At 49.7% G+C, this 24,397-nt stretch overlaps 1 protein-coding gene across 1 annotated transcript in view; it reads left to right on the top strand.

The window, feature by feature from the left end:
* CBLC (Cbl proto-oncogene C) overlaps positions 1-24,397 on the top strand; it is a 147,153-nt gene that overhangs the window by 5,009 nt on the left and 117,747 nt on the right. The window contains exons 3-4 of the mRNA XM_078651274.1: positions 16,324-16,461; positions 19,950-20,037. Coding sequence (XP_078507400.1) covers positions 16,324-16,461; positions 19,950-20,037 — 226 coding nt within the window. The remainder of the gene's footprint in view (positions 1-16,323; positions 16,462-19,949; positions 20,038-24,397) is intronic.

Genomic DNA, 24,397 nt, shown 5'->3' with positions numbered 1-24,397 from the left:
TTGTGATAAACATAAGATCATTGTCTAGGCTGCGATTGTTTCTGGATTGAACTATTGTAACTCTCTGAATGTAAATCTCTGTGGCTGGCAAGCTGCTATACGTCTTGGGCTACCGCCTTGAATAACTACAAGCAAACTTACCTGCTTGTGGTTCCGCACACTTGTTACAGCCTCCACGTGACTTTTAGGAATAAATTGTACCTGATTAAAAAATGTGCCAAAAGACATCTTCTAGGTTTATCATGGCAAACGTCTATTTTATCTCATTTTCGCAGTCTACATCTGCTCCATATTGGCAGAAGAATCGGCTTTAAGGGACTCTGCCCGCAATCCTGCTCCGGGAAGGAGCCAACGGATTATAGAGCTCCCATTGCACCTTATTATCCCAATAATCCCTTACTGAATAGTTTAGTGCCAAATTGAGCTGGGTATTTCCAGCCTTTTGACCATCTGCAGGTTCATTGGTGTGCCAAATGTACAAAGTCTGAAGTCTGGGTCTAGTGAGACCTGGCAATCATCTGTAGGAATCTAGGCCATGGCGGTAAGAGCTGATGAACGAAATGCCTCATAGTACACGTAGTGCTTAATTTTAGCAGTGCGGGCCACCGACACAAATTTTTGGAGACTGACACTTATTTTTACTAATCAGGCATTTCCTAAGAGCAAGAAAGGGAAAGGGAAAACACACAGGGCCCGATTCAAACGGTAAATGTACACTTCTGTGTAAGTTTACTGCTTTTCTATATTCACAAAGGTAAGTTACTACTAGTAAAGTTAGACTTATAATTAAAGAATACTGACCCAGATACGCCAAGGGCCATCCCGGGACCACAGACAGAGGCTGGAGCGAACATATGCGTGCACTGGTGCGGTGGTCTTGCCACCTCCAAGAACCTCATCTCTGGAACATCGCGGGGCCAAACGGTGTCCTCCCCTATAGTTCCCCAACTGCTCATCCTATCTAGCTGTGTTTGTATGTCGCTAGACTTTGTGCAAAGGTGCAACACTGTGGGGCTGGTTTCATACCCGGTGATGTTTATCACCACTCTATGGGGTTCTACTCTACGAGGTTGTATCTTGGCCTTCATCCTACATAGGCCCAGGAGGGTGAGGCATTTTCCTTTTTCGGAAGCTATCGATTGTTTTATGTAAAGTCCGTCTGTGCCCACAAAGTGGTGCGTCAACGAGCAGGCATTGCATGCCCGAGCCGACGTCTGGGGGTCCACGGTGGGCCTGTGTTGGTACTATGTGTTGTGCAAGAGTGCGCTGTGTAGTGCATGCGGAATACTAGCAGTTGGTTCCGTGTAGGTGTAAGTGAGACGGGAGAGGTCCCTACTCAGGCGCTGTGGGAGTGTTGAGAACGGCTGCATGTGACTAGGCATAGTTCTCACTACGGATGGACGCGGCCACACCCGTGCTAAGTAGACAATATACAAAGGTGCAATACTTCGTAACTTGTGGAACACTGCAGGTCTTGGGATGATGTCTGGAGGGGTCGTCTGCAGCTTTCTGGAGTCCAGGGGTGTCTTTTCTTGGCACAGTGTAAACAGTCTATTTCTCAGTTCAGTTCAGGTCATAACAACCGTTATCCGGTCAAAAGACCAAAAGAGCAAAACATCAAATATTATCATATACAGTTAAAAAAGACCATCTACAAAGCAGACCGACGAGGTATAAAAAGGTATATTGCATCAATTAAAAAAAAGTTAATTTAAAATGGAAAATACAGTACTTTTAATTTGAATACGTTTTCTGATGTTAAAAGCAAATCTTATAAAATTTAGAGCAGAATAACACAAGTCTCGAGAGATCAAAGATTGCAAATATATTAGCCCTTCTTTGTGGGTTTTTACTTTAGATTTATGGAGGGCTGGGACTAAAAAAGCACGTTGTGGTTCAAGCTAAAATGTAGCATAAAGTGACCTGTGCTCTAAAGTGACATACCATCACTACTACATGCCTGAAGGTCCCTGCTTCAATCTCCTCTTTGGGAAAGGCAAGTTTTAAGAGCATTGTTTCCAATCTGAGGCTTCTCAGCCAATATCTATGGGTTGGATTTCTACCCAGCATATGTAAGGCTCTATGCTGTTTGTTGTAGAGATGGCAACATATGTAATAACAGATACTTTAGCCTGGGCAAGTTCTAAAAGGGTTTTTGAACAATAAGCCAGGTAGCAGGTTTTGAAAAAGGATTTATGGTTGCACTTAAAGCGAGATGGATTTTCATACAATTCTGGCAGTCCTAGTAATAGGGAGCATATTAATGAACCCTTGCGTCACTTTTGCGCCTCCGGCGCGTCACTTTTTGTGATGCACCAGCAGCGTAAAAAATGCTCCATGTTGCATCATATCTACAAAGTGACGCATCTATGTAGATGCGTCACTTTGTAAAGCCCTGCACCACATTATACCGGCGCCAGGTATAATGTATGCTGGGGGGGGCGTTCTGATGCAAATAAGCCATGTAGAAGTGACGCAGTGAAATCTATGAGATTTCACTAACTGCCAAATGTGAGATTATCGCTGGAAATCCAGCGATAATCTCACAAAGTTTGGCGAGAGCTTGATGATAGGGCGAGGCATACTCAGCCGTGATATCCACCTTACATAGGATATCATGGCTAAGTCAGTCTTGAAGCAGGCGTAAGGAAAGTAACGATAACAGAGGTTATCGCTACTTTGCTTGTCGCTCTGCCTTTTAGCGTGCCCACTGGTAATTGGAGGAATGTCGCTTAGCGACATTTCTCCAGTTATGTCAGGGCAGGAATGCACACTTTGAAACAACAGCAACGGAAAATCCAGGGTATAGGGCAATAGTGACTGCACTTATCTATACTGTCGTCCTAAGTACTCATGGAGTCTGGGTGCCAAGGATCTGAAGCTCAATACCCCTAAGCTTCCAAGGTGATATACCCACAATTTACAATAAAACACCATGATCCAGCACTCTCCACAAAAGGTCAGTAACAAGCAAATACAATAGAATTTGAAATCGTTCAGTAGGTCTTTAAAAGTTCTTGGGGCTTCATTTATGGAAAGTGACGCATCGCTGCGTGAAAACAGCGATGCGTCACTTCTCAGTGCACACTCCTTGCGACATACCTGTTGCGTCATATTTACTGTATGATGCATCATGTCGCAAGGAGTTACAGATACGTCAGTATTTCTGACGTATCTTTAAGCGCAAAAGTGACGCATCGCTGGAGTGTGTCACAAAAGTGACGCAACTCCAGCAATGCTTCCTTTCATATGGGGCAAGCCCCATGTGAAAGGGCTTGCGTCAGTCTTACGCCTGCTGTGAGGCAGGCGCAAGATTTTGACGCAATGGTATCCTAAAAGTGACGCAGTGAAATCTCATAGATTTCACTGTGTCACTTCTACGAGGCTTTTTCCGGGGGAACGCCCCCTCTGCATACATTATACCTGACGCAGGTATAATGTGGCGCAGGGGTTTACAAAGTGACGCTTCTACCTAGATGCGTCACTTTGTAAATATGGTGCAACAAGGCACATTATTTACGCTGCTGGTGCGTCACAAAAAGTGACGCACCGGCAGCGTAAAAGTGACGCATGGCCTCATAAATGAGGCCCTTTATGCTTTATTCTTGAAACAAATCGTAGCCAACGCGTTTCGTCCTCAAGGACTTCTTCAGGGCAACAAAAGTGGTGAATCCGAATATACTGGTTATTCCTCCAATCCTTTCTTACAACAATAGGGTGTTCATTGGAGGCAGCACCTTAAAAGTTCTCGTGTCCTTTATTGATTGGTAGTCTGTGCTCAATAATTGTCAATTCCTAAAGTAGAACAATAGCATTTTCGTTCACAGGTAGGTGTGACCCCAGGTTGGACTTAGTGTGTTGGGCTGGGGTGGGGGCGCGTGCCAGCGCCACAGACTGCTTTGAAGGGCACATTTGGCGCCCTCCTTGCATTCTCCCACTTGAGCCAGGTCAGGGAGCCCTTGACTCCCGCTCTGGCACAGAACTGGACAAAGGACAGGGGAATATCCACCCCTCTATACACCCCACCTCTGGGGAGGGACCCCTGATTTGTTCCTAACCCCTTTCCTAGGGTATTTATGGGCTTACCTATGGGTGGTCCTCAGATTCATCTTGGGACATGACTCAAGCCTGAAAACACGTCACTCTTTGACCATCTGGACACTTGGAGTTCAAAGGACATCACCTGAAACCGAGACTGCATCACGGAAGACAACTGCTGCTCCTGGTCACACTCTTCTCCATGTCATCTTTGCCGCCTGTGTCTGTGCTTCTTCTAGGATCATCAACAGACCTGTGAGCATCGAGGGCACCCAAATAAATCTCCCTTGGAGTGAAGGAGTCACTCCCCTGCATCTGCAGGCACCGCAATGAAGCTGACCGGTCTGCTGCTCCTGATGTCCCACAGGCTTCGAAAGGCTCAGCAACACAGGTTGTGATTCTGCAACACTCCTAAGGTCTGCCGCTACTCTCAGCCTCGCTTGCCGCTACTCTCAGCCTCGCTGAGTCTTCCCGCCCTCGGGCCACGCCCCCCGCTCATTGTTGCCGCATTCTGTGCCACTGTGTAGCTTTACTCGTCTTTTACTGTATATCTGTGATTTTTGTCACTGTATCCGTGCTGCTCATTTTGTCCCCTGTGCTTGTATCCCCCCCTGTGCTGCTGTCCCCTGCACCCACCCGCCCCGCTTTCCGACGCCGGGGAGTGTGGACACGCCCCCTTCCTCCCCGCTCCCGCCTCCCAGCTGCCCCTCCCTCCCTGCACTTGGCCATAAATGGCGACCGTGCGGCACAGGTGAGTGTGACCCACTTGTAGGACACCCCGCGCCGCACGGCCACCAGCTGCTGCGTGTGCCCCCGCCTGCCGCTACTCTCAGCCTCGCTGAGTGGGCCCGCCCTCGGGCCACGCCCCCCGCTCGTTGTTGCCGCATTCTGTGCCACTGTGAAGCTTTACTCGTCTTTTACTGTATATCTGTGATTTTTGTCACTGTATCCGTGCTGCTCATTTTGTCCCCTGTGCTTGTATCCCCCCCTGTGCTGCTGTCCCCTGCACCCACCCGCCCCGCTTCCCGCCGCCGGGGAGTGTAGACACGCCCCCTTCCTCCCCGCTCCCGCCTCCCAGCTGCCCCTCCCTCCCTGCACTTGGCCATAAATGGCGACCGTGCGCACGCGCAGCGTTGACGCGCGCCAAAGGTAAGCCCGTCTGCGCCCGTCCACGCCTGGACCGCGCCCAGTGCCCGGACCCCTGGCCCCCGCAGCAGCCAGCCCACCCGCCGGACCTACGACACCACCGAACTCAACGCACTCAACGCCGGCCGACTCCCGGGTTGCTACCGAGCCACCCCGAAACGCACCCACGGACCCTTCTGCTGCCACTCCTGCAAGTTCACCTGCATCCGGACCTGCACTACCCCAGCACCGACCAAGACCGAGACGAGCACCAGCAGCAGCCACCTGAAATGCATCCTGCTCAACACCCGCTCCGTCCACAGACACACCGTCGAGCTCTGGAACCTGCTCGACACCACAGCCCCAGACGTCGCCTTCCTCACGGAAACCTGGATGAACGCCTCTTCAGCACCCGACATCGCCATCGCCATCGCCATCCCAGGCGGCTACAAGATCATCCGGAGGGACCGCATCAACCAGACTGGAGGAGGCATCGCTATCATCCACAAGAACACCATCCGCATCACGACCAGCACCGACGACACCCTCGCACCCGCCGAGCACCTGCACTTCCAGGTCCACATCAACCCCAAGACCACCCTCAGAGGCACCCTCATCTACAGACCCCCAGGACCAGGCACACAATTCAGCGAAGACATTGCCGACTTCGTCAGCCCGCACACCCTCCCCTCCACGGACTACATCCTCCTCGGGGACCTCAACTTCCACCTGGAGAACAACAACGACCGCAACACCACCACCCTGCTGGACAACCTCGCAAACCTCGGACTCAAGCAGCTGGTGACCACCCCCACCCACTACGCCGGACACACACTCGACCCCGTCTTCTCATCGAGCAAGGACATCGCCTTCAGCCACGTCACCGGACTCCACTGGACGGACCACAGCTGCGTCCACTTCAGCTTCAAAAGGACCATGATCGACCACCACCAGCAACAGGTTGCACACAGAAGCTGGAACAAGATCACAGCCGACCAGCTCGCGACCTCCCTGAGCAAGAACCCACCCACCAGCACAGCGAACCCCAACCAAGCGGCCACCAACCTCACGAAGTGGATCAGCGACTGCGCAGACGACCTCGCCCCTCTGAGGACCCCGCCTAGCAGACCCGGCAGCAAGAATGCCCCATGGTTCACCGACGAACTCAAGAGCTCCAAGAAGAACTGCCGAGCCCTCGAGAGAGCCTGGCGCAGAGACCCAACACCGGACAACATGACTGCCCTCAAGCTCGCCACCCGAAAACACCACCAACTGATCCACGCCACCAAGAAAACTGCATTCAAGGAACGACTGGACAACAACGCACACAACAGCAAGGAACTCTTCAACATCGTTAAAGAGCTCTCCAAAACCAACGCCGGAAACAATGACATCACCCACGTCGCTAGACCTCTGCAACTCCCTCGCCTCCTACTTCCACAACAAGATCGCGGACATACACAACAGCTTCAGCACGCAACCGACGCACGCCACGACCGAACCACCGCCCCCCACCACCACCCTCCGCACCTGGACCCCGATCAGCACCGAAGACACCGTCCGCACGATGAACTCCATCCACTCCGGATCTCCGACCGACCCCTGCCCGCACCACGTCTTCAACAAGGCCGACGCTGTCATCGCACCCCACCTACGGGACATCATCAACACCTCCCTCAACACCGCCACCTTCCCGGAGAGCTGGAAGCACGCCGAACTCAGCGCTCTACTAAAGAAGCCATCAGCCGACCCCACCGACCTCAAGAACTACCGCCCCATCTCGCTGCTCCTGTTCCCCGCAAAAGTCATCGAGAAGACCGTCAACAAGCAGCTGGCCGCCTTCCTCAAGACGAACGGATCCCTCGACCTCTCGCAGTCTGGGTTTCGGGCCAACCACAGCACCGAGACCGCCCTGATCGCAGCCACCGATGACATCCGAGCCCTGCTTGACAACGGAGAAACAGCAGCCCTCATCCTCCTAGACCTCTCCGCGGCCTTCGACACTGTCTGCCACCGTACACTAGTGCAGCGCCTCAGCAACGTCGGAATCCAGTAGAAGGCACTGGAGTGGATCATCTCCTTCCTCACCGGAAGAACACAGAGAGTCCGCCTCCCCCGTTCAGATCAGAAGCCACCGAAGTCATCTGCGGCGTTCCTCAAGGCTCCTCGCTTAGTCCAACCCTCTTCAACGTCTACATGAGCCTCCTCGCAGACATCGCACGCCAGCACAACCTCAACATCATCTCCTACGCCGACGACACCCAGCTGATCCTCTCCCTCACCAACGACCCCGCCACCGCCAGAGCCAACCTCCACGAAGGGATGAAAGAGGTAGCCGAATGGATGAAGAACAGCCGCCTGAAACTGAACTCGGACAAGACGGAAGTCCTCATCCTGGGTTCTTCACCTTCCGCCTGGGACGACTCCTGGTGGCCCCCCGCCCTAGGCAACGCACCCAAACCAACAGACCACGCACGCAACCTGGGCTTCATCCTGGACTCCTCCCTCACCATGACCAGACAGGTCAATGCCGTCTCCTCGTCGTGCTTCAACATGCTGCGCATGCTACGTAAGATCTTCCGGTGGATCCCCACCGAGACCAGGAAGACGGTCACCCAGGCCCTCGTCACCAGCCGTCTGGACTACGGCAACTCCCTCTACGCCGGAACCACTGCCAAACTCCAGAAGAGACTCCAGCGGATCCAGAACGCCTCAGCACGACTCATCCTGGACATCCCCGGTCGCAGCCACATCTCCGGACACCTGAGAGACCTGCACTGGCTCCCGGTCAACAAGAGAATCACCTTCCGTCTCCTCACCCACGCACACAAAGCCCTACACAACCAAGGCCCAGGATACCTCAACAGCCGCCTCAACTTCTACGCTCCCAAACGCCAGCTTCGCTCGACCGGCCATGCCCTCGCCACCGTCCCCCGCATCCGAAGAACCACCACAGGAGGACGGTCCTTCTCCTACCTCGCCGCCAAGACTTGGAACTCCCTCCCGACCCACCTCCGCCTGACCCAGGACCACCTCACCTTCAGGAAGCATCTCAAGACCTGGCTTTTCGAGCAGTAGCGGACCCCCCTCCTCTAGCGCCTTGAGACCCTCCGGGTGAGTAGTGCGCTATATAAATGCTATGATTGATTGATTGATTGACCTGTTCTTTATGCAATTTTGAGGACAGTATCCCGTATTGGAACTGCTGAGACTGAATGCCTGTGCACTGCATCGACTTGCCTTTCCCAAGGCTTGTTGGCTCTGCACTCCATACATCTTCAGGATACAAGAAGTTCCAGCCTCCTCCATCTCTTCCTTTAAAGATCAAAGTCCTCACTACATCATCTGCACCGTGGGCCTTCATCTACGGTGATCTGCTTGATGTCCTCTTGCGGCTATGTGCCATCGGCCTGTGGGTCTTCTTGAGGGTCTTCTTCTGCTCCAGTAGACTCCCCTGCTTGCTGGGGCCTTCCCTGACTTTCCTGCTTGTGGTGAGTCCCTTGGACCTTGCTGGTTCCAGCGTTGCTCTTTCTTCACTTTCCACACCTCTAGCAGCTGCCAAGGCTTGTTGATGCTCCCACCAGACACCGACCCCTGGTTCTCGACTTCAGTCAATGGATAGCTTGTGCTCGGCTCTTGGTCTTCCTCAGTATTGCCGGGTCCCCACAGCTGCAGCAACAAAGGCACTGTCAGCTCTTCTGAACCATCCGACATCGGTGGGCAATACCCTTCCGTGCCTCCTGTTCACCTCCGTGTGGCATAGACTCTGTCCTCTCTGTTTGCAGGTGCTTCGCTTCGAAGAATCCACCCTTGAATTCCACCGGACTCCTTCACAGTCTTCTCCAGCGTTATCTTCCCTGAAGCCCTTCAAGTTGTCCACTGCAGTTTCTGACGTCACTTTGCACCTTTGCACCCGGATTCCCTGGTGTAGGTTTCCTGGTTCCTGGGGTATCCTCGTGTAGGGTGACTCTCTAACCTTCTGTCTTCCAAGGGGCTTCTTCAGGGTCTCCTGGGATGGGTCCTTTTTCTCCAAAACTGCAACCGTGACTTTCTTGTTGACTTCTGTTGGACACGTGACTATGTTTCCAATTTGCATACAGGCGCCGTGGGGTTCTGAGGTACTTACCTTGGTGGTTAATTGTGTCCCCGGTTCCTCTGAGTCTCCTGGTCCAAGTCCCGACTTCAGTCTCAGTTCACATTCCACTCTTTTAGTGTTTGGTTTGGCCTCCCCCTGAACACCACTGTATTTTGTGCTAACTTACCTGTTTACAATTGAAGGATAATTGTGTATTTGTGTTGGTGTCTCTGGGTAGGAGATATGCCAATGTGCTAGTGAATGATTTGTAATAGACATTTTTTTATGTATACACTTTCTGGTTCTTTTTCATTTAACATACACTACATGATTTGATCTGGATAAATAAGATGCTTAACACTCCTTCTGGACTAAGCCTGAAGGCTTCTCTCCACAGCTACCACTTAGAGAGCTTATAAGGTTGTCTAAGACCACTAAAAGTACCATGTGTTGCCTGAATTAGTGCAGGGTGCTACACTTAAATAAGTGTGCACCTTTTACCATAACAAGCCAGCATCCTACACTCAGTGGCAGTAATAGGATTTTGAAAATCTCTGACCTGAGATGTGTGCAGAGGGCCTTCCTGGTTCTGGTGGCGTAGAGCTTTCATGGAAGAGTAAATGTTCGTATAATGGACCGCCCTTGCGTTTACTGTGATTATTGTATTTATTGTTGGGGCATCCGTTTCTTTCAAAAAAGGCCTATTAATAACTTCCCAACATTTATCACTATCCTTCAGCTCCCCGGCCTTTTTAAGGTCGTCCCAAGCCATTGTCCTGATTCTGTATCCTCAAGCGCCATCTTGTAGTTTGCTCTTGCCTCTTTAACATCTAGGTTCACACCGGCTGCTAAGATTATGCGATTTCTAATTGTCAGCCAATGGAGATTACTGACCGTCGTGGAGGCTGAATCATATCTGGAGGCGAGCACCAACGTTTACTGGCAGATAACTTAAAAGGTTTCGCAAAGGAAAAATGTGCCAGTCCTCGTCTTTCTCCACCCGCCTTACAAGGAATTGCGGGTTCAAAAGAGGCACGAAACCCATCAATATTGAACTCACTTTGCGACAAATGTTTCCTGACAGCAGACAATATCCTGTTGTTTAACAAGGAGAATCCAATCTGGGTTTGAGATTCTACAACGCGTCCCGGCGATGTTCCATGATATTATGCGAAGCATGTTTTCTGGGAGCGCTCAAAGATCCATTTCTCTTATATCAGCTGCTGGTTCAATAACGCCCGGTATGCTAGCATACAGACTGTCCGTTGTGCTCCGGCCGACATCTACCCCTGCGGTCCGCCCGCCGCATTATGACGCGGCGGGTGGAGGCATCAGGCGGAGGGACTGTCCGCTGCTGTTCCGACGGGCTCTGAAAAAATCACAATCCCATAATAACGGCGGAGCTAGCCTCGGCTCCCCCGTCGGGATTATGATGTCACTTTCTATGTCAGCCTATGCGGCATGGAAAGGCTGTTGGAAAGTGACTTTGGGCGCCCCTAGCAGGGCCCCCTTCCCCTCTGGTCCTCCGCTATGGGGCCTAAACGTGCGCGTGTCAGACATCGCATGGTGCTTGCCACACGGTGCAGGAATGTTTGAAAACATCAATTGTTTCAATGTCAGCTTGTGCTGCGGGCCTTTTCCGCCTGCCGCATAAGCTGCATCCAAATTGTGCTGTCGGAACCGCCGTTCTAGGGCCAGGCGGTTGCAATCTGCGACTTGTCGTCCTCCCTGTAGCATCCGGCTGGATGCAGTCCAGTGCTCCTGTGATCACCCACCCACCACCGGCGTCACCAGTCAGGTGACCCTGTTAATCAAAGGTCACTAGGTGTCAGCGTGGTCATTGCCGCAGCATGTGGGCCTAGGGGCCACGACACCGCACCCCCGACAACGCAATCAGGTCCTAAATTGGAGACGGAATTCAGGTGGATCGGCTCATATGAGTCACTGTTTGTTCATTGACGTATTAAGTGGGGCCAAAATGATATGTGGGGGCTTGCAGTATTGTGCTTATTTAGAAATACACTGTATGTTTGTTCATCAGCTGCTATAACGCAAGGAATATTTGCGTATTTTCCGAGTTATGTTTTCATACGTCTCCGGATTACTACTCTATTTATTGTCCTACCCTGACACCTAGTGGACAATGTGTGCATTTATATTCCTTCCAACAGAACATTTTATTTTTTGCTGTTTACTAAGTGGGATTCCTCCACTTCTGTGCCACCTTTAACATCCTGCTGCAGCAGTTTCGGTCTGTGTTTCGGCAGTCTTGCTCCATCTACATTCTGACATTTTTTGATTTTTAAATTCTTTATTTTTGTATCCTTTTTACTTGGTTGTGGGAGTTTTGGTCTGCATTGTCGGCATTCTTGCTCCAACCACCCTCTTTGCTTTACATTTTATTTATTTATTCTTTGTGTCTTCGCTACTTACCCTGTTTCACTTATTCTTGTGTTTCTTCGTTTCTTCCTTCTTTTTGTCTTTCTTACACTATGGCTTCTTCTAATAATGTTTTACATCCTCCTCCTTTCTTACCGAAGCCTGGAAAACCTGAGATCAAGTGGAAACAATGGCTTTGAGATTTCGAAGGTTATTTGGTTGTAAATGTAAATGTAGTGCTTATATAACGCACATATCACCCCCGAAGGGGTCTCGTATCGCTGTATTCATACCGCTGTGGAACTCTTCCTGGCTTTTCCCTGTGAAATATCCACTCCTGGGCACCCAAGCGCTGTTGGGGCCGTTGTGGAGATTAAGCAAGCTATTGCCCAGAGTCACAGAGTGGGACTCCATGATTGGAATAGGCACCGAGGCGAGAATTATCAGGTCCGGGGAAATTGAGCCGAAGACCCGCCGAGGCGGAAATTGAACCCTGGTCCCGGGCTAGACCTCTGCATCAGGGTCTGCCGCTCTAACCATTGAGCCACACTTCTCCACTATTGCTATTGATGGCCTTGAATACTCACCTGCTAGAAAACTTGGTTTACTATTTAACAGTTTAGGCTTTGCAGATCAGCATATTTTTGACAACCTTCCTGTTATTCCGCGTCCATCTGGGGATTCTATATGGAATGTTTACATTGAAGCTAAGGAGAGGTTTAATTCTGCCGTGGCGCTGGGGGGGAGGGGGGCCGCGCGGCGCTGCCATGCTGGGGACGGAACCACTACGTCAACAGCCACGGGCGCGCTGTGCTTGTGACGGAGTGGTTCCATAATGGCCCCGCCCGCTCAATAGAACGCGCCGCGCAGGTGCGTAATTGCGGCAGCGTGGGCTGAGCAGCGCGCCGTGATGGAACCACTCCGTCACCAGCACAGCGCGCCCGTGGCTGGTGACGGAGTGGTTCCGTCACCAGCACCCAAGGGGTTAAAAAATATTTTGCTGATGAGCCAAGTGTATTATTGGAAAGACACAGCTTTGTTATGCGTAAACAAACCAGTGATGAAACTGTGGAAGAGTTTATTGCTGATTTACATGCCTTAGCTTCCACTTGCGAATTTGAAAATTCGGTTGAAACCTGCATCAGGGATCACTTTGTTTTTAACTGCTATTAAGAAAAATGCAAGAACGCCTGCTTACCTGCCCTAATCCCACATTATCTGAAGTTATAGACATTAACAAAAGCATTGAGCGTTCCATTTTGTCTTCGCCAGCTCTTGCTTCTCGTCAAGTTCAGCCTACTGTCTCTTTGCTTAAAGATGATTCCACTATTGCGGCTGCTAAATTGGCTCGGCGCTCTTGCTCAAAAAAGTAGGTTTAGAATGACATCAATCTAGAGTCTCTGCAGCACAGGGGTTGGCTGAGAGTCTGTCCCAGGGGCTGACTATATAATATATATGAGGGCATCCTATATCTATTGTGTCCTTGTTCTCCCAGAGACCCAAGTCAATACCTTTTAGTGGACAGCCAAGAGGAGTGGCCCAGCCCAGCCTCCTCCAGTCTCTGACGGGCGCGGACGGGCACGGGCTTTGCCTGGCACACACGGGTGCGTCCCACACAGCAAGGCCACACTGCAGCTTTACAGTTGGTTGCCCTTGTAATCAATGGGCCAGGTGTGTGGACGTTGGGATTCTGGGAACTGGAGTCCCCCAGCGGCTGCCATCAGCAGTTGCCCTTCCCGCAATGCCAATAGCTGCAGTTGGTAGTCCAAAGCGGCTCCAATGAAGAGGCTCCATTATGACATGCCCCAATTTCAGGTGAGAGAAGAGCATCCATCTCCAATGCGCAGAGAGTATTTACGACAAGGATTTGACGTAAATAACATCTGCGTCAAGACGGCGGGAAATTTGAACTCAGGGGGCCAATCGGGTAGTTCATAGGCAGGGGTTAAAAGTGAAAGGGTGAATGGGGAACCTTATGTTGTGATTGAAGGCGCATTATAGATGGATGCTTTTTTAACGTAGCAAGGCAGTGACCTCCGAAGAAGGGCACTTTCCCTGAAATGCATTGGGTATTTTCATTGAATAAACGCTGCCTTTTATGAATATTGCTTCATTCGTATTCTTCCAAGAGGTCCAGATGGACACAGCTGGAATATTAGAAGTTTGGGAAATTGCATTGACACTCCGCGTGTGGATTCAGATGAACAGTTGAAGAAAAGTGAAAAATTTTGGAAAATAAGGAACATTTGAATTAGAAAGTATGATCACATTACCGCCAAGGTGGCGCAACTTAGCTGTGCGGCTGGGTGGGGCGAGACGACGCCCCATTATGAATGTTGTTTGTTACTCCAGTGCCACTAGGGCATGGCACTTACCCAGTCTGCACGCACTCATGGAATAGAATGGATACATTTGACTAGTGTGAAACATCAGGTGCGCATCCTACCCCCAGGACAGATGCATTCTTCCGTTATGGACCAAAATCATTCAAACTTCACTGCAACAAGGATGCATTTCAAACTCCCTCAAAGTCGGACAGGTTTCACCCATCGAAAAGAAACCAACAGCCGACCCCACGGATCTTAACAACTACCAAGTCTGTCTTAAGTCTGTCTTAAGTCTCTCTTAAGTTTGTCTTAAGTCTGTCTTAAATCAAACTTAAGACAAAATCCTAACTTTACTTTTACTAAATGCCTTCTGTGAATACCAAAAGTAGTAAGTTTAGGATTTTGTCTTAAGTTAGTTCTGTGAATCGGCCCCTCACCCAGCGGTCCAAACGGCCCCTGTATTAGACCCAGAGACAAGTGTACCCTCCGTGTCAAGCCCAGTGGTCCAAGCGACAAGCGATCTTCACTTTTCCTAGTTTGCCAGACCCCAGATGCTGAGATAAGTTGCCAGATGTAGTCATTTACCTACTCACGGTGACTTCAGGACAGTCCTCCATACCCCCGATTCAGCAGAACTTTCAATCAGTTGCGGCATCTGCTCACCGTTCTTTTTGTGTAGATGTGAATATGTACGGTGTGGTCCTTTTCCTTCGGCTGCAGCCGGGCTTGTAGAACCAATCTCTCCTGTCTGAATCACCAAAATGCTGCTTGAATATGAAGTTAATTGTGAAAAAAATGAAAGACAACAGAGTCGGGTCTGAAGACTGTCTCAAAGCGCAATGGCTTTGGCCATCATTTTATACATTACATGACGCATCATAAACTGATTTATGCATTTCTTTGGTGACAGATAATGTGGGCATAGTCACAGGGTAATAAATTGAGGTGTCTGATGAGAAGCGCAGGTGGGGCTCGACCCTGTGTGGGCACAGTCCAGGGTCCGTGTGTGCAGGTCTAGATGTCCGGCATAGGGAGCGTGTGATCACTGTGTGTAATGTGCATGCTGTGTTCTGATTGTTTGTGTGTTTCTAATGTAGTGTGGCATCTGACTTTATGATGTTTTGAAAATGTGCACCCCTCCTGCCCAACATGTGTTATTGGGGCCAATCTCCTGGGACCTTTGTGGCGTTGCTGTCTATCTGTGGGATCGATATGGGTTTTCCTGTTCACGTGTTTGTCTAAGGGTTACGTGTCCCCCGACCATGATCTGTCATCCAGTTGCTTCAGGCTGTGGTCGTAGGGCCTGCCTGACCACGTATTTATGACATGGGGAGGTGGGGTGGGTCACAACGAGTAAATTTAACAACAGAGATGTGAATTAGTTTTTATATGTACATATAACTTGGTGTACATCGTTTTTTCCAAAATTAACACCTTTGGGCCCATTAGGATGACGGGCGGACTTTGTCCGCCCGTCATCCTGTCATGTGGTGGGACCGCCTGCCATAAGGGCGGGGGTCTCGTGGGGGGTATTAGGATGCGCCCGCCACAGTGGCGGGCGCATCCTGCATTTTTAATATTGTGGAGGGCGGTGCTCTCAGCACCGCCTGCCACAATGCTAAAAATGCACGTATGCATTTGCATAAACAAAGCGACAGGCACCGCGGCGGTCTTTCCGTCCGCCGCGGTCCCCCCGCCATAGTAATATGGCGGTGGGGAAATGGGTGGCGGGCAGGTATGGATGTCTGGCGGATCACGACCGCCCGCATGGCGGTGGCGATCCACCAGACATCCTAATGGGCCCCTTTATTTGGCTGAGGCCAGTCTAGCCCCCTTCCCTCTTCTGTTGGATTCCTTGGTTTGCTCTTCTCATAAACATACATGGCCTCGGAGAAGTGTGGAGAGACGGCCATGGGGGCTGCAGGGCATTTAAAGTCAGGCATTTATGAAAAGATAAGGTCTGTGTCATATGATAACATCCTGATGTTCTCTCTTCCTCTAACCCCTTCTCTACTTCCTTAAACATTATCACAAAGTTTCTCAATACCATTGTTTCTCTTCTCTCTACATCTTTCTTTTTGACATTTTTAAATTACTTTCTCGTTCTTTTTTATAATATTGTTTAGTTTCCCCCCCACTTTTTTTACTTCTACTTCATTCCTTGCTTCGATTTCCCTCGATCCCTCTCGTATCCTTTCTTCCATCCCTCTATTTTCTTTTTCTTTTTCTGTTTCCTCTCCACATTTACCACCCCCTCTTTTCTTACATGTCTATTGTCCTTCCGCTAACCCTTATTTCTTTTTTCTTCTTCCCTTTCTTACATCTACCATTTGTCCTCCATTCCTTTCACCCTCCCTCACATTTCTTCTTTTGTCGCAGTTATATTTTCAGGCTGAGCTGCACGCGGCTCGGACAGTGGGCCATCGGATACGTCAACAAAGACGGCAGCATCCTGCAGACCATCCCGGAGAACAAGCCGCTCTTCCAGTCTTTGATGGAAGGCGAGAGACAGGGATTGTAAGTAGAATATCTTAGCATGCTTCCACATATCTAAAGGGGACCTAGAGACAGGAAGTGATCTGTCTGCCACCACACATAGAACACACAACCCACTTGTCATATACCATTCACTGAATGCAGCCCTCCCTGCCCCAATACACAAACGCCTGTCTGGGGAGGTGCGCTTCAAGAAGAAACCCAGAGGGTGCCTTCTAAGTATGACTCATTCACTTTTCAAGAACTGACAAGCCTGTGTGCAGTCAGAAAGTTGAGACAAGGACAGAGTCCAACCTTTAACCGCCTGGTAGATATCTTAGTGGCTCATGATGTAGAGAATGCATCAGACCCAGGTAGCCAAGGGGGTAAAGAGAGGGCCAAGGCAGGCCCCCTCCACTCACCCCAGTAGGCCTAACACTGGAAACAGAAGGCACAGGTCACTGTCCAGTGGCTCTGAGCATTCTGATTCCTCAGTGGGATCCAGTGCCTCTGCTCAGAGGAGGATGACTTCCCCTCAGAGGAGAGGGCACAAAGCTAGGATGAAAGAAGTCAAGATTAGGATCAAGAGGCAAGAAGTTGCCCTTGCAAAAGAGACCCTGGCTCTGGAAAGAGAGAAAAAGTTAAGTGGGTTAGAACCCACTGGTGGCAGCAATATTCCTAGAGATAGGGAAAGGTCTCATGACCATAGAAACCTGAACAAGATTGTCCTTCCCTATCAGATTGGGGATGACATCCACAAATGGATAACTGCTTTGGAGAGGGCTTGCAAAGTACAGCAGGTAGCCCAGAGTCAGTGGGCAGCAATCGTGTGGCTCTCCTTTGCAGACAAAGGCAGAGATAAGCTCCTCACTGTACGAGAAGAGGATGCTGATAATTACTATGTCCTGAAGAGTGCTCTTATAAATGGGGTAGGCCTAACCACTGAGCAGTGCAGGTTGCTGTTCACGGATACCCAAAAGACACAGACTCAGGACTGGACTGATTTTTTAGATTGTGCCACTAAGGCTCTGGAGGGCTGGTTACTGGGCAGTAAAGTAAATGACTAAACAGGATTGTATAATCTGATTATGAGAGAACAAATTCTTAGCAACTGTCAAAATCAGCTGTTGCATCAGCACCTGGTTGACTCTGATCTGACCTCTCCCCAAGAATTGGGAAAGAAGGCAGACAAATGGGTCAGAACCAGGGTGAAGCAGAAGGTACAGAACCAAGGTGGTGATCAGAGGAAGCAAGACCAAAAGGGTGGGGAGAAAGAAAAAGACCAGAAGTCTTCTCAAGGTCCCCAAAAAGCTTTTAATGGTGGGGGTTCCCAGCAATCTAAAATGAAAGAAGGCCCAAAGAAACCATGGTGCAAGATTTGTAAGGTTACTACTCACTGGACCAGTGAATGCACTAAGAAGGAGGCAGCTCAAGCCACCATTGACCCTAAGGCAACTGTTCCCCCTAGTTCAGCTCCAAGTGGTGGTTCTCAACAGAAGGGTGTAGTAGGGTTAACCCTGGGAACTGAGATGGATTCTGGCCTAGTCAGAATACCAACTCAAGCTGTCCTGATCTGTGATGGAGACATACCTGTGTCCTCTATTGTGAGTCCCAGTACGTGGGCAAGTACAGGCAAACTCCTTTAATTAATGACAAAGTATCTCAGGCCTACAGGGACACGTGTGCTAGTGTCACAATGGTGATGCCTGGCTTTGTGGACCCTGGACAGATCATACTAGGTGAAAACGACCTAGTGACCAATGCTAGCAATGTCACTACCATTTACAGTATGGCAATTGTTAATTTCTCCTGGGGAGGGGTAACTGGCCTCAAAAAGGTTGTGGTTAGCTCAGACCTCCCTGTTGAATGCTTGCTTGGAAATGACCTGGAGTCTTCAGCTTGGGCTGAAGTGGAGTATAGGACCCATGCAGAAATGTTAGGGATATCAGCACATGTCCTTGCTGTGACTTGGTCACAGGTCAGAAATAGCAGAACTGAACTGGCGCTGGATTCTGGAACACTGTACCAGTTGCCTACCAGGAGGAGAATCAGTAGGGTTAAGGCAGTGCCTTAACCCTTGCTTCAGGAAGAGGATCAGCCTTCTGAGGAAGCTGATTGTGAGACCCAGGAGGAAACTGTCCTAGAAGAGCTTGAGCCTGATCAGGATGAGTTTCTTGGGACAGGGGGACCCTCCAGGGCAGAACTGAGGCAGGCGCAGTTAGACTGCCCTTCTCTTGAACCCCTCAGACAGCAAGCTGCTGCTGAGGCTGCAGGGAATGCTAGTGGGACCCACAAAGTCTATTGGTATGATGGGCTCCTGTACTCAGAGGCTAGACACCCCAATCCTGGAGCTTCCAGGAGGTTGGTCATACCTTTGGCATTCAGGGGCCAGATTCTGAGAATCTGGCCCTTTGCGAGCGCAATTTCCTTTCATGAATCTAGCTGTAAATGTCTGGATATTTGACTGCTATGTGGAAGGAGTGTGGAGTGAACTACATGTTCACCACACCCTACCATCCACAGTGCAATGGTCTAGTTGAGAGATTCAACAAGACCTTAAAGGGCATGATTAAGGGTCTCCCTGAAAAGCTTAGGCGGAGATGGGACATCCTGCTGCCCTGCCTTTTGTTTGCTTACAGAGAGGTCCCACAGAAGGGGGTTGGCTACAGCCGTTTTGAACTTCTGTTTGGGCATCCTGTAAGAGGACCCCTTTGTGAATCACAGCAAAAAGAGGGGGTGACCATAGGAAGCAGACCCTACTCTTCTACACTGATATTAGTTGATTTGTTGTTATCTCTGATGTGCAGATCCTGATATTAGTTGATTTGTTGTTTTCTCTGAAGTACGGATCCTGATATGAGTTGATTGGTTGTTATCTCTAATGTACAGATTTTGTCATTAGTTGATTTGTTGTTATCTCTGATGTGCAGATCCTGATATTAGTTGATATGTTGTTATCTCCGATGTACAGATCCTGATATGAGTTGATTTGTTGTTATGTCTAATGTACGGATTTTGTCATTAGTTGATTTGTTGTTTTCTCTGAAGTACGGATCCTGATATTAGTTGATTGGTTGTTATCTCTAATGTACAGATTCTGATATTAGTTGATTTGCTGTTGTCTATTGGCTCTCATGTACAGATCCTGATATTAGTTGATTGGTTGTTATCTCTCATGTACAGATCGTGATATTAGTTGGTTGTTTTTTGTTGGCTCTAATGTACAGATACATCCTTCTGTTGGTTCGGTTGTTGTCTGCTGGCCCTAAAATACAGACCTTGATATTAGTTTGTTTGTTGTCTGTTGGTTCTAATATAGGGATCCTGATTTTGGTTGGTGTGTCTTGCTGTTCTGCCTCAATGGTTCCGTCAAAGCTGGTCTGTAGGTTGGTAGTTTATGGTTAAATAGTGTGTGGTCGCTTAGTTTGACGTTTAGAGTCTGTTAATGGTGGGTTCTGATACACAATGTGCTACTGACCAGTATTTTTGGTTGAATTAAACCTGCAGTTTTTGTGTCTCCCTTTGAACAGCTACTTGTACCCGGATGGAAGGAGTGTCAACCCTGACCTCTCCCAACTGAGGCGACATTCTTCCAAGAACTGCATTGAGGTGACCAAGGTCAGTGATTGCTCTGTCTCGGATCAACCAAACTTTTCAGTGTGAAGTGCTCTCCAAAGCGGATGTTACTGGATAACTTGCTTCCTGCCCAATCTTCATACCTACATAACCTAACACAACACAACATAAAGACATAACATAACATGCATATTTGTAAAGCGCACAATCACGGTGAAGGGTGTCTTGCTCTGAATAACAGATGTTTAATGTTGCCCAACTCAGTGGTACTCATTTTATCGACCTCAGATGGATGAAAGTCTGAGTGGACCCACAGGGATTTGAACCTGTGTCCACAAGATCAAACACAGACCCCTACAGTTGACGCATAAGCCCAGAAGGTCACCAGTCACCAAGCGAAGTTTAGAAGTTCAGTGGATGATCAGGCACAGCTACCTAGGTTAAATGCACATGGGATTGAATTTATGGACACGGAAGAAGCAGAGAGCATTAGGAGGGCTCCATCTGGGCCTTCAGTGAGACTGGGTTATTATTTACAACAAGGGGTGGTGATGGACAGAGTCTCCGAATCAAGCAGAGTACTCTCACCCAGTCAAGAGATCAGGGCTAGATCCAACACCGTTTCTTAGCTCATTGCACCATCCCAGTTTCAGAACCTGGCTGTATGCAAATTAGTCTGTCCCTGGCCCAGTGCATCATGGGAACAGGGCAGACCAGACTACAAAAGCCAATTCTTACACTGGGAAGGAAACAAGCTTCCGGGGACCGGTTTCTGGCATTTCAGCCGTCTTCGGCCCGGCTTGCTTGAATCCTGATGGTGCAATGAGCAAGGGACTCACATCTGAGTATACCCTTCCACGCTTAGGGTGGACAAAATTATTTACAACAAGGGGTGGTGATGGACAGAGTCTCCGAATCAAGCAGAGTACTCTCACCCAGTCAAGAGATCAGGGCTAGATCCAACACCGTTTCTTAGCTCATTGCACCATCCCAGTTTCAGAACCTGGCTGTATGCAAATTAGTCTGTCCCTGGCCCAGTGCATCATGGGAACAGGGCAGACCAGACTACAAAAGCCAATTCTTACACTGGGAAGGAAACAAGCTTCCGGGGACCGGTTTCTGGCATTTCAGCCGTCTTCGGCCCGGCTTGCTTGAATCCTGATGGTGCAATGAGCAAGGGACTCACATCTGAGTATACCCTTCCACGCTTAGGGTGGACAAAATTATTTACAACAAGGGGTGGTGATGGACAGAGTCTCCGAATCAAGCAGAGTACTCTCACCCAGTCAAGAGATCAGGGCTAGATCCAACACCGTTTCTTAGCTCATTGCACCATCCCAGTTTCAGAACCTGGCTGTATGCAAATTAGTCTGTCCCTGGCCCAGTGCATCATGGGAACAGGGCAGACCAGACTACAAAAGCCAATTCTTACACTGGGAAGGAAACAGGCTTCCGGGGACCGGTTTCTGGCATTTCAGCCGTCTTCGGCCCGGCTTGCTTGAATCCTGATGGTGCAATGAGCAAGGGACTCACATCTGAGTATACCCTTCCACGCTTAGGGTGGACAAAATTATTTACAACCAGGGGTGGTGATGGACAGAGTCTCCGAATCAAGCAGAGTACTCTCACCCAGTCAAGAGATCAGGGCTAGATCCAACACCGTTTCTTAGCTCATTGCACCATCCCAGTTTCAGAACCTGGCTGTATGCAAATTAGTCTGTCCCTGGCCCAGTGCATCATGGGAACAGGGCAGACCAGACTACAAAAGCCAATTCTTACACTGGGAAGGAAACAAGCTTCCGGGGACCGGTTTCTGGCATTTCAGCCGTCTTCGGCCCGGCTTGCTTGAATCCTGATGGTGCAATGAGCAAGGGACTCACATCTGAGTATACCCTTCCACGCTTAGGGTGGACAAAATTATTTACAACAAGGGGTGGTGATGGACAGAGTCTCCGAATCAAGCAGAGTACTCTCACCCAGTCAAGAGATCAGGGCTAGATCCAACACCGTTTCTTAGCTCATTGCACCATCCCAGTTTCAGAACCTGGCTGTATGCAAATTAGTCTGTCCCTGGCCCAGTGCATCATGGGAACAGGGCAGACCAGACTACAAAAGCCAATTCTTACACTGGGAAGGAAACAAGCTTCCGGGGACCGGTTTCTGGCATTTCAGCCGTCTTCGGCCCGGCTTGCTTGAATCCTGATGGTGCAATGAGCAAGGGACTCACATCTGAGTATACCCTTCCACGCTTAGGGTGGACAAAATTATTTACAACAAGGGGTGGTGATGGACAGAGTCTCCGAATCAAGCAGAGTACTCTCACCCAGTCAAGAGATCAGGGCTAGATCCAACACCGTTTCTTAGCTCATTGCACCATCCCAGTTTCAGAACCTGGCTGTATGCAAATTAGTCTGTCCCTGGCCCAGTGCATCATGGGAACAGGGCAGACCAGACTACAAAAGCCAATTCTTACACTGGGAAGGAAACAAGCTTCCGGGGACCGGTTTCTGGCATTTCAGCCGTCTTCGGCCCGGCTTGCTTGAATCCTGATGGTGCAATGAGCAAGGGACTCACATCTGAGTATACCCTTCCACGCTTAGGGTGGACAAAATTATTTACAACAAGGGGTGGTGATGGACAGAGTCTCCGAATCAAGCAGAGTACTCTCACCCAGTCAAGAGATCAGGGCTAGATCCAACACCGTTTCTTAGCTCATTGCACCATCCCAGTTTCAGAACCTGGCTGTATGCAAATTAGTCTGTCCCTGGCCCAGTGCATCATGGGAACAGGGCAGACCAGACTACAAAAGCCAATTCTTACACTGGGAAGGAAACAAGCTTCCGGGGACCGGTTTCTGGCATTTCAGCCGTCTTCGGCCCGGCTTGCTTGAATCCTGATGGTGCAATGAGCAAGGGACTCACATCTGAGTATACCCTTCCACGCTTAGGGTGGACAAAATTATTTACAACAAGGGGTGGTGATGGACAGAGTCTCCGAATCAAGCAGAGTACTCTCACCCAGTCAAGAGATCAGGGCTAGATCCAACACCGTTTCTTAGCTCATTGCACCATCCCAGTTTCAGAACCTGGCTGTATGCAAATTAGTCTGTCCCTGGCCCAGTGCATCATGGGAACAGGGCAGACCAGACTACAAAAGCCAATTCTTACACTGGGAAGGAAACAAGCTTCCGGGGACCGGTTTCTGGCATTTCAGCCGTCTTCGGCCCGGCTTGCTTGAATCCTGATGGTGCAATGAGCAAGGGACTCACATCTGAGTATACCCTTCCACGCTTAGGGTGGACAAAATTATTTACAACAAGGGGTGGTGATGGACAGAGTCTCCGAATCAAGCAGAGTACTCTCACCCAGTCAAGAGATCAGGGCTAGATCCAACACCGTTTCTTAGCTCATTGCACCATCCCAGTTTCAGAACCTGGCTGTATGCAAATTAGTCTGTCCCTGGCCCAGTGCATCATGGGAACAGGGCAGACCAGACTACAAAAGCCAATTCTTACACTGGGAAGGAAACAAGCTTCCGGGGACCGGTTTCTGGCATTTCAGCCGTCTTCGGCCCGGCTTGCTTGAATCCTGATGGTGCAATGAGCAAGGGACTCACATCTGAGTATACCCTTCCACGCTTAGGGTGGACAAAATTATTTACAACAAGGGGTGGTGATGGACAGAGTCTCCGAATCAAGCAGAGTACTCTCACCCAGTCAAGAGATCAGGGCTAGATCCAACACCGTTTCTTAGCTCATTGCACCATCCCAGTTTCAGAACCTGGCTGTATGCAAATTAGTCTGTCCCTGGCCCAGTGCATCATGGGAACAGGGCAGACCAGACTACAAAAGCCAATTCTTACACTGGGAAGGAAACAAGCTTCCGGGGACCGGTTTCTGGCATTTCAGCCGTCTTCGGCCCGGCTTGCTTGAATCCTGATGGTGCAATGAGCAAGGGACTCACATCTGAGTATACCCTTCCACGCTTAGGGTGGACAAAATTATTTACAACAAGGGGTGGTGATGGACAGAGTCTCCGAATCAAGCAGAGTACTCTCACCCAGTCAAGAGATCAGGGCTAGATCCAACACCGTTTCTTAGCTCATTGCACCATCCCAGTTTCAGAACCTGGCTGTATGCAAATTAGTCTGTCCCTGGCCCAGTGCATCATGGGAACAGGGCAGACCAGACTACAAAAGCCAATTCTTACACTGGGAAGGAAACAAGCTTCCGGGGACCGGTTTCTGGCATTTCAGCCGTCTTCGGCCCGGCTTGCTTGAATCCTGATGGTGCAATGAGCAAGGGACTCACATCTGAGTATACCCTTCCACGCTTAGGGTGGACAAAATTATTTACAACAAGGGGTGGTGATGGACAGAGTCTCCGAATCAAGCAGAGTACTCT

This window comes from Lissotriton helveticus, chromosome 7, assembly GCF_964261635.1.
Source record: "Lissotriton helveticus chromosome 7, aLisHel1.1, whole genome shotgun sequence".
Classification (NCBI taxonomy): domain Eukaryota; kingdom Metazoa; phylum Chordata; class Amphibia; order Caudata; family Salamandridae; genus Lissotriton; species Lissotriton helveticus.
The sequence above is the reverse complement of the archived record's forward strand: the minus strand, read 5'-3'. Positions and strand labels throughout refer to the sequence as shown.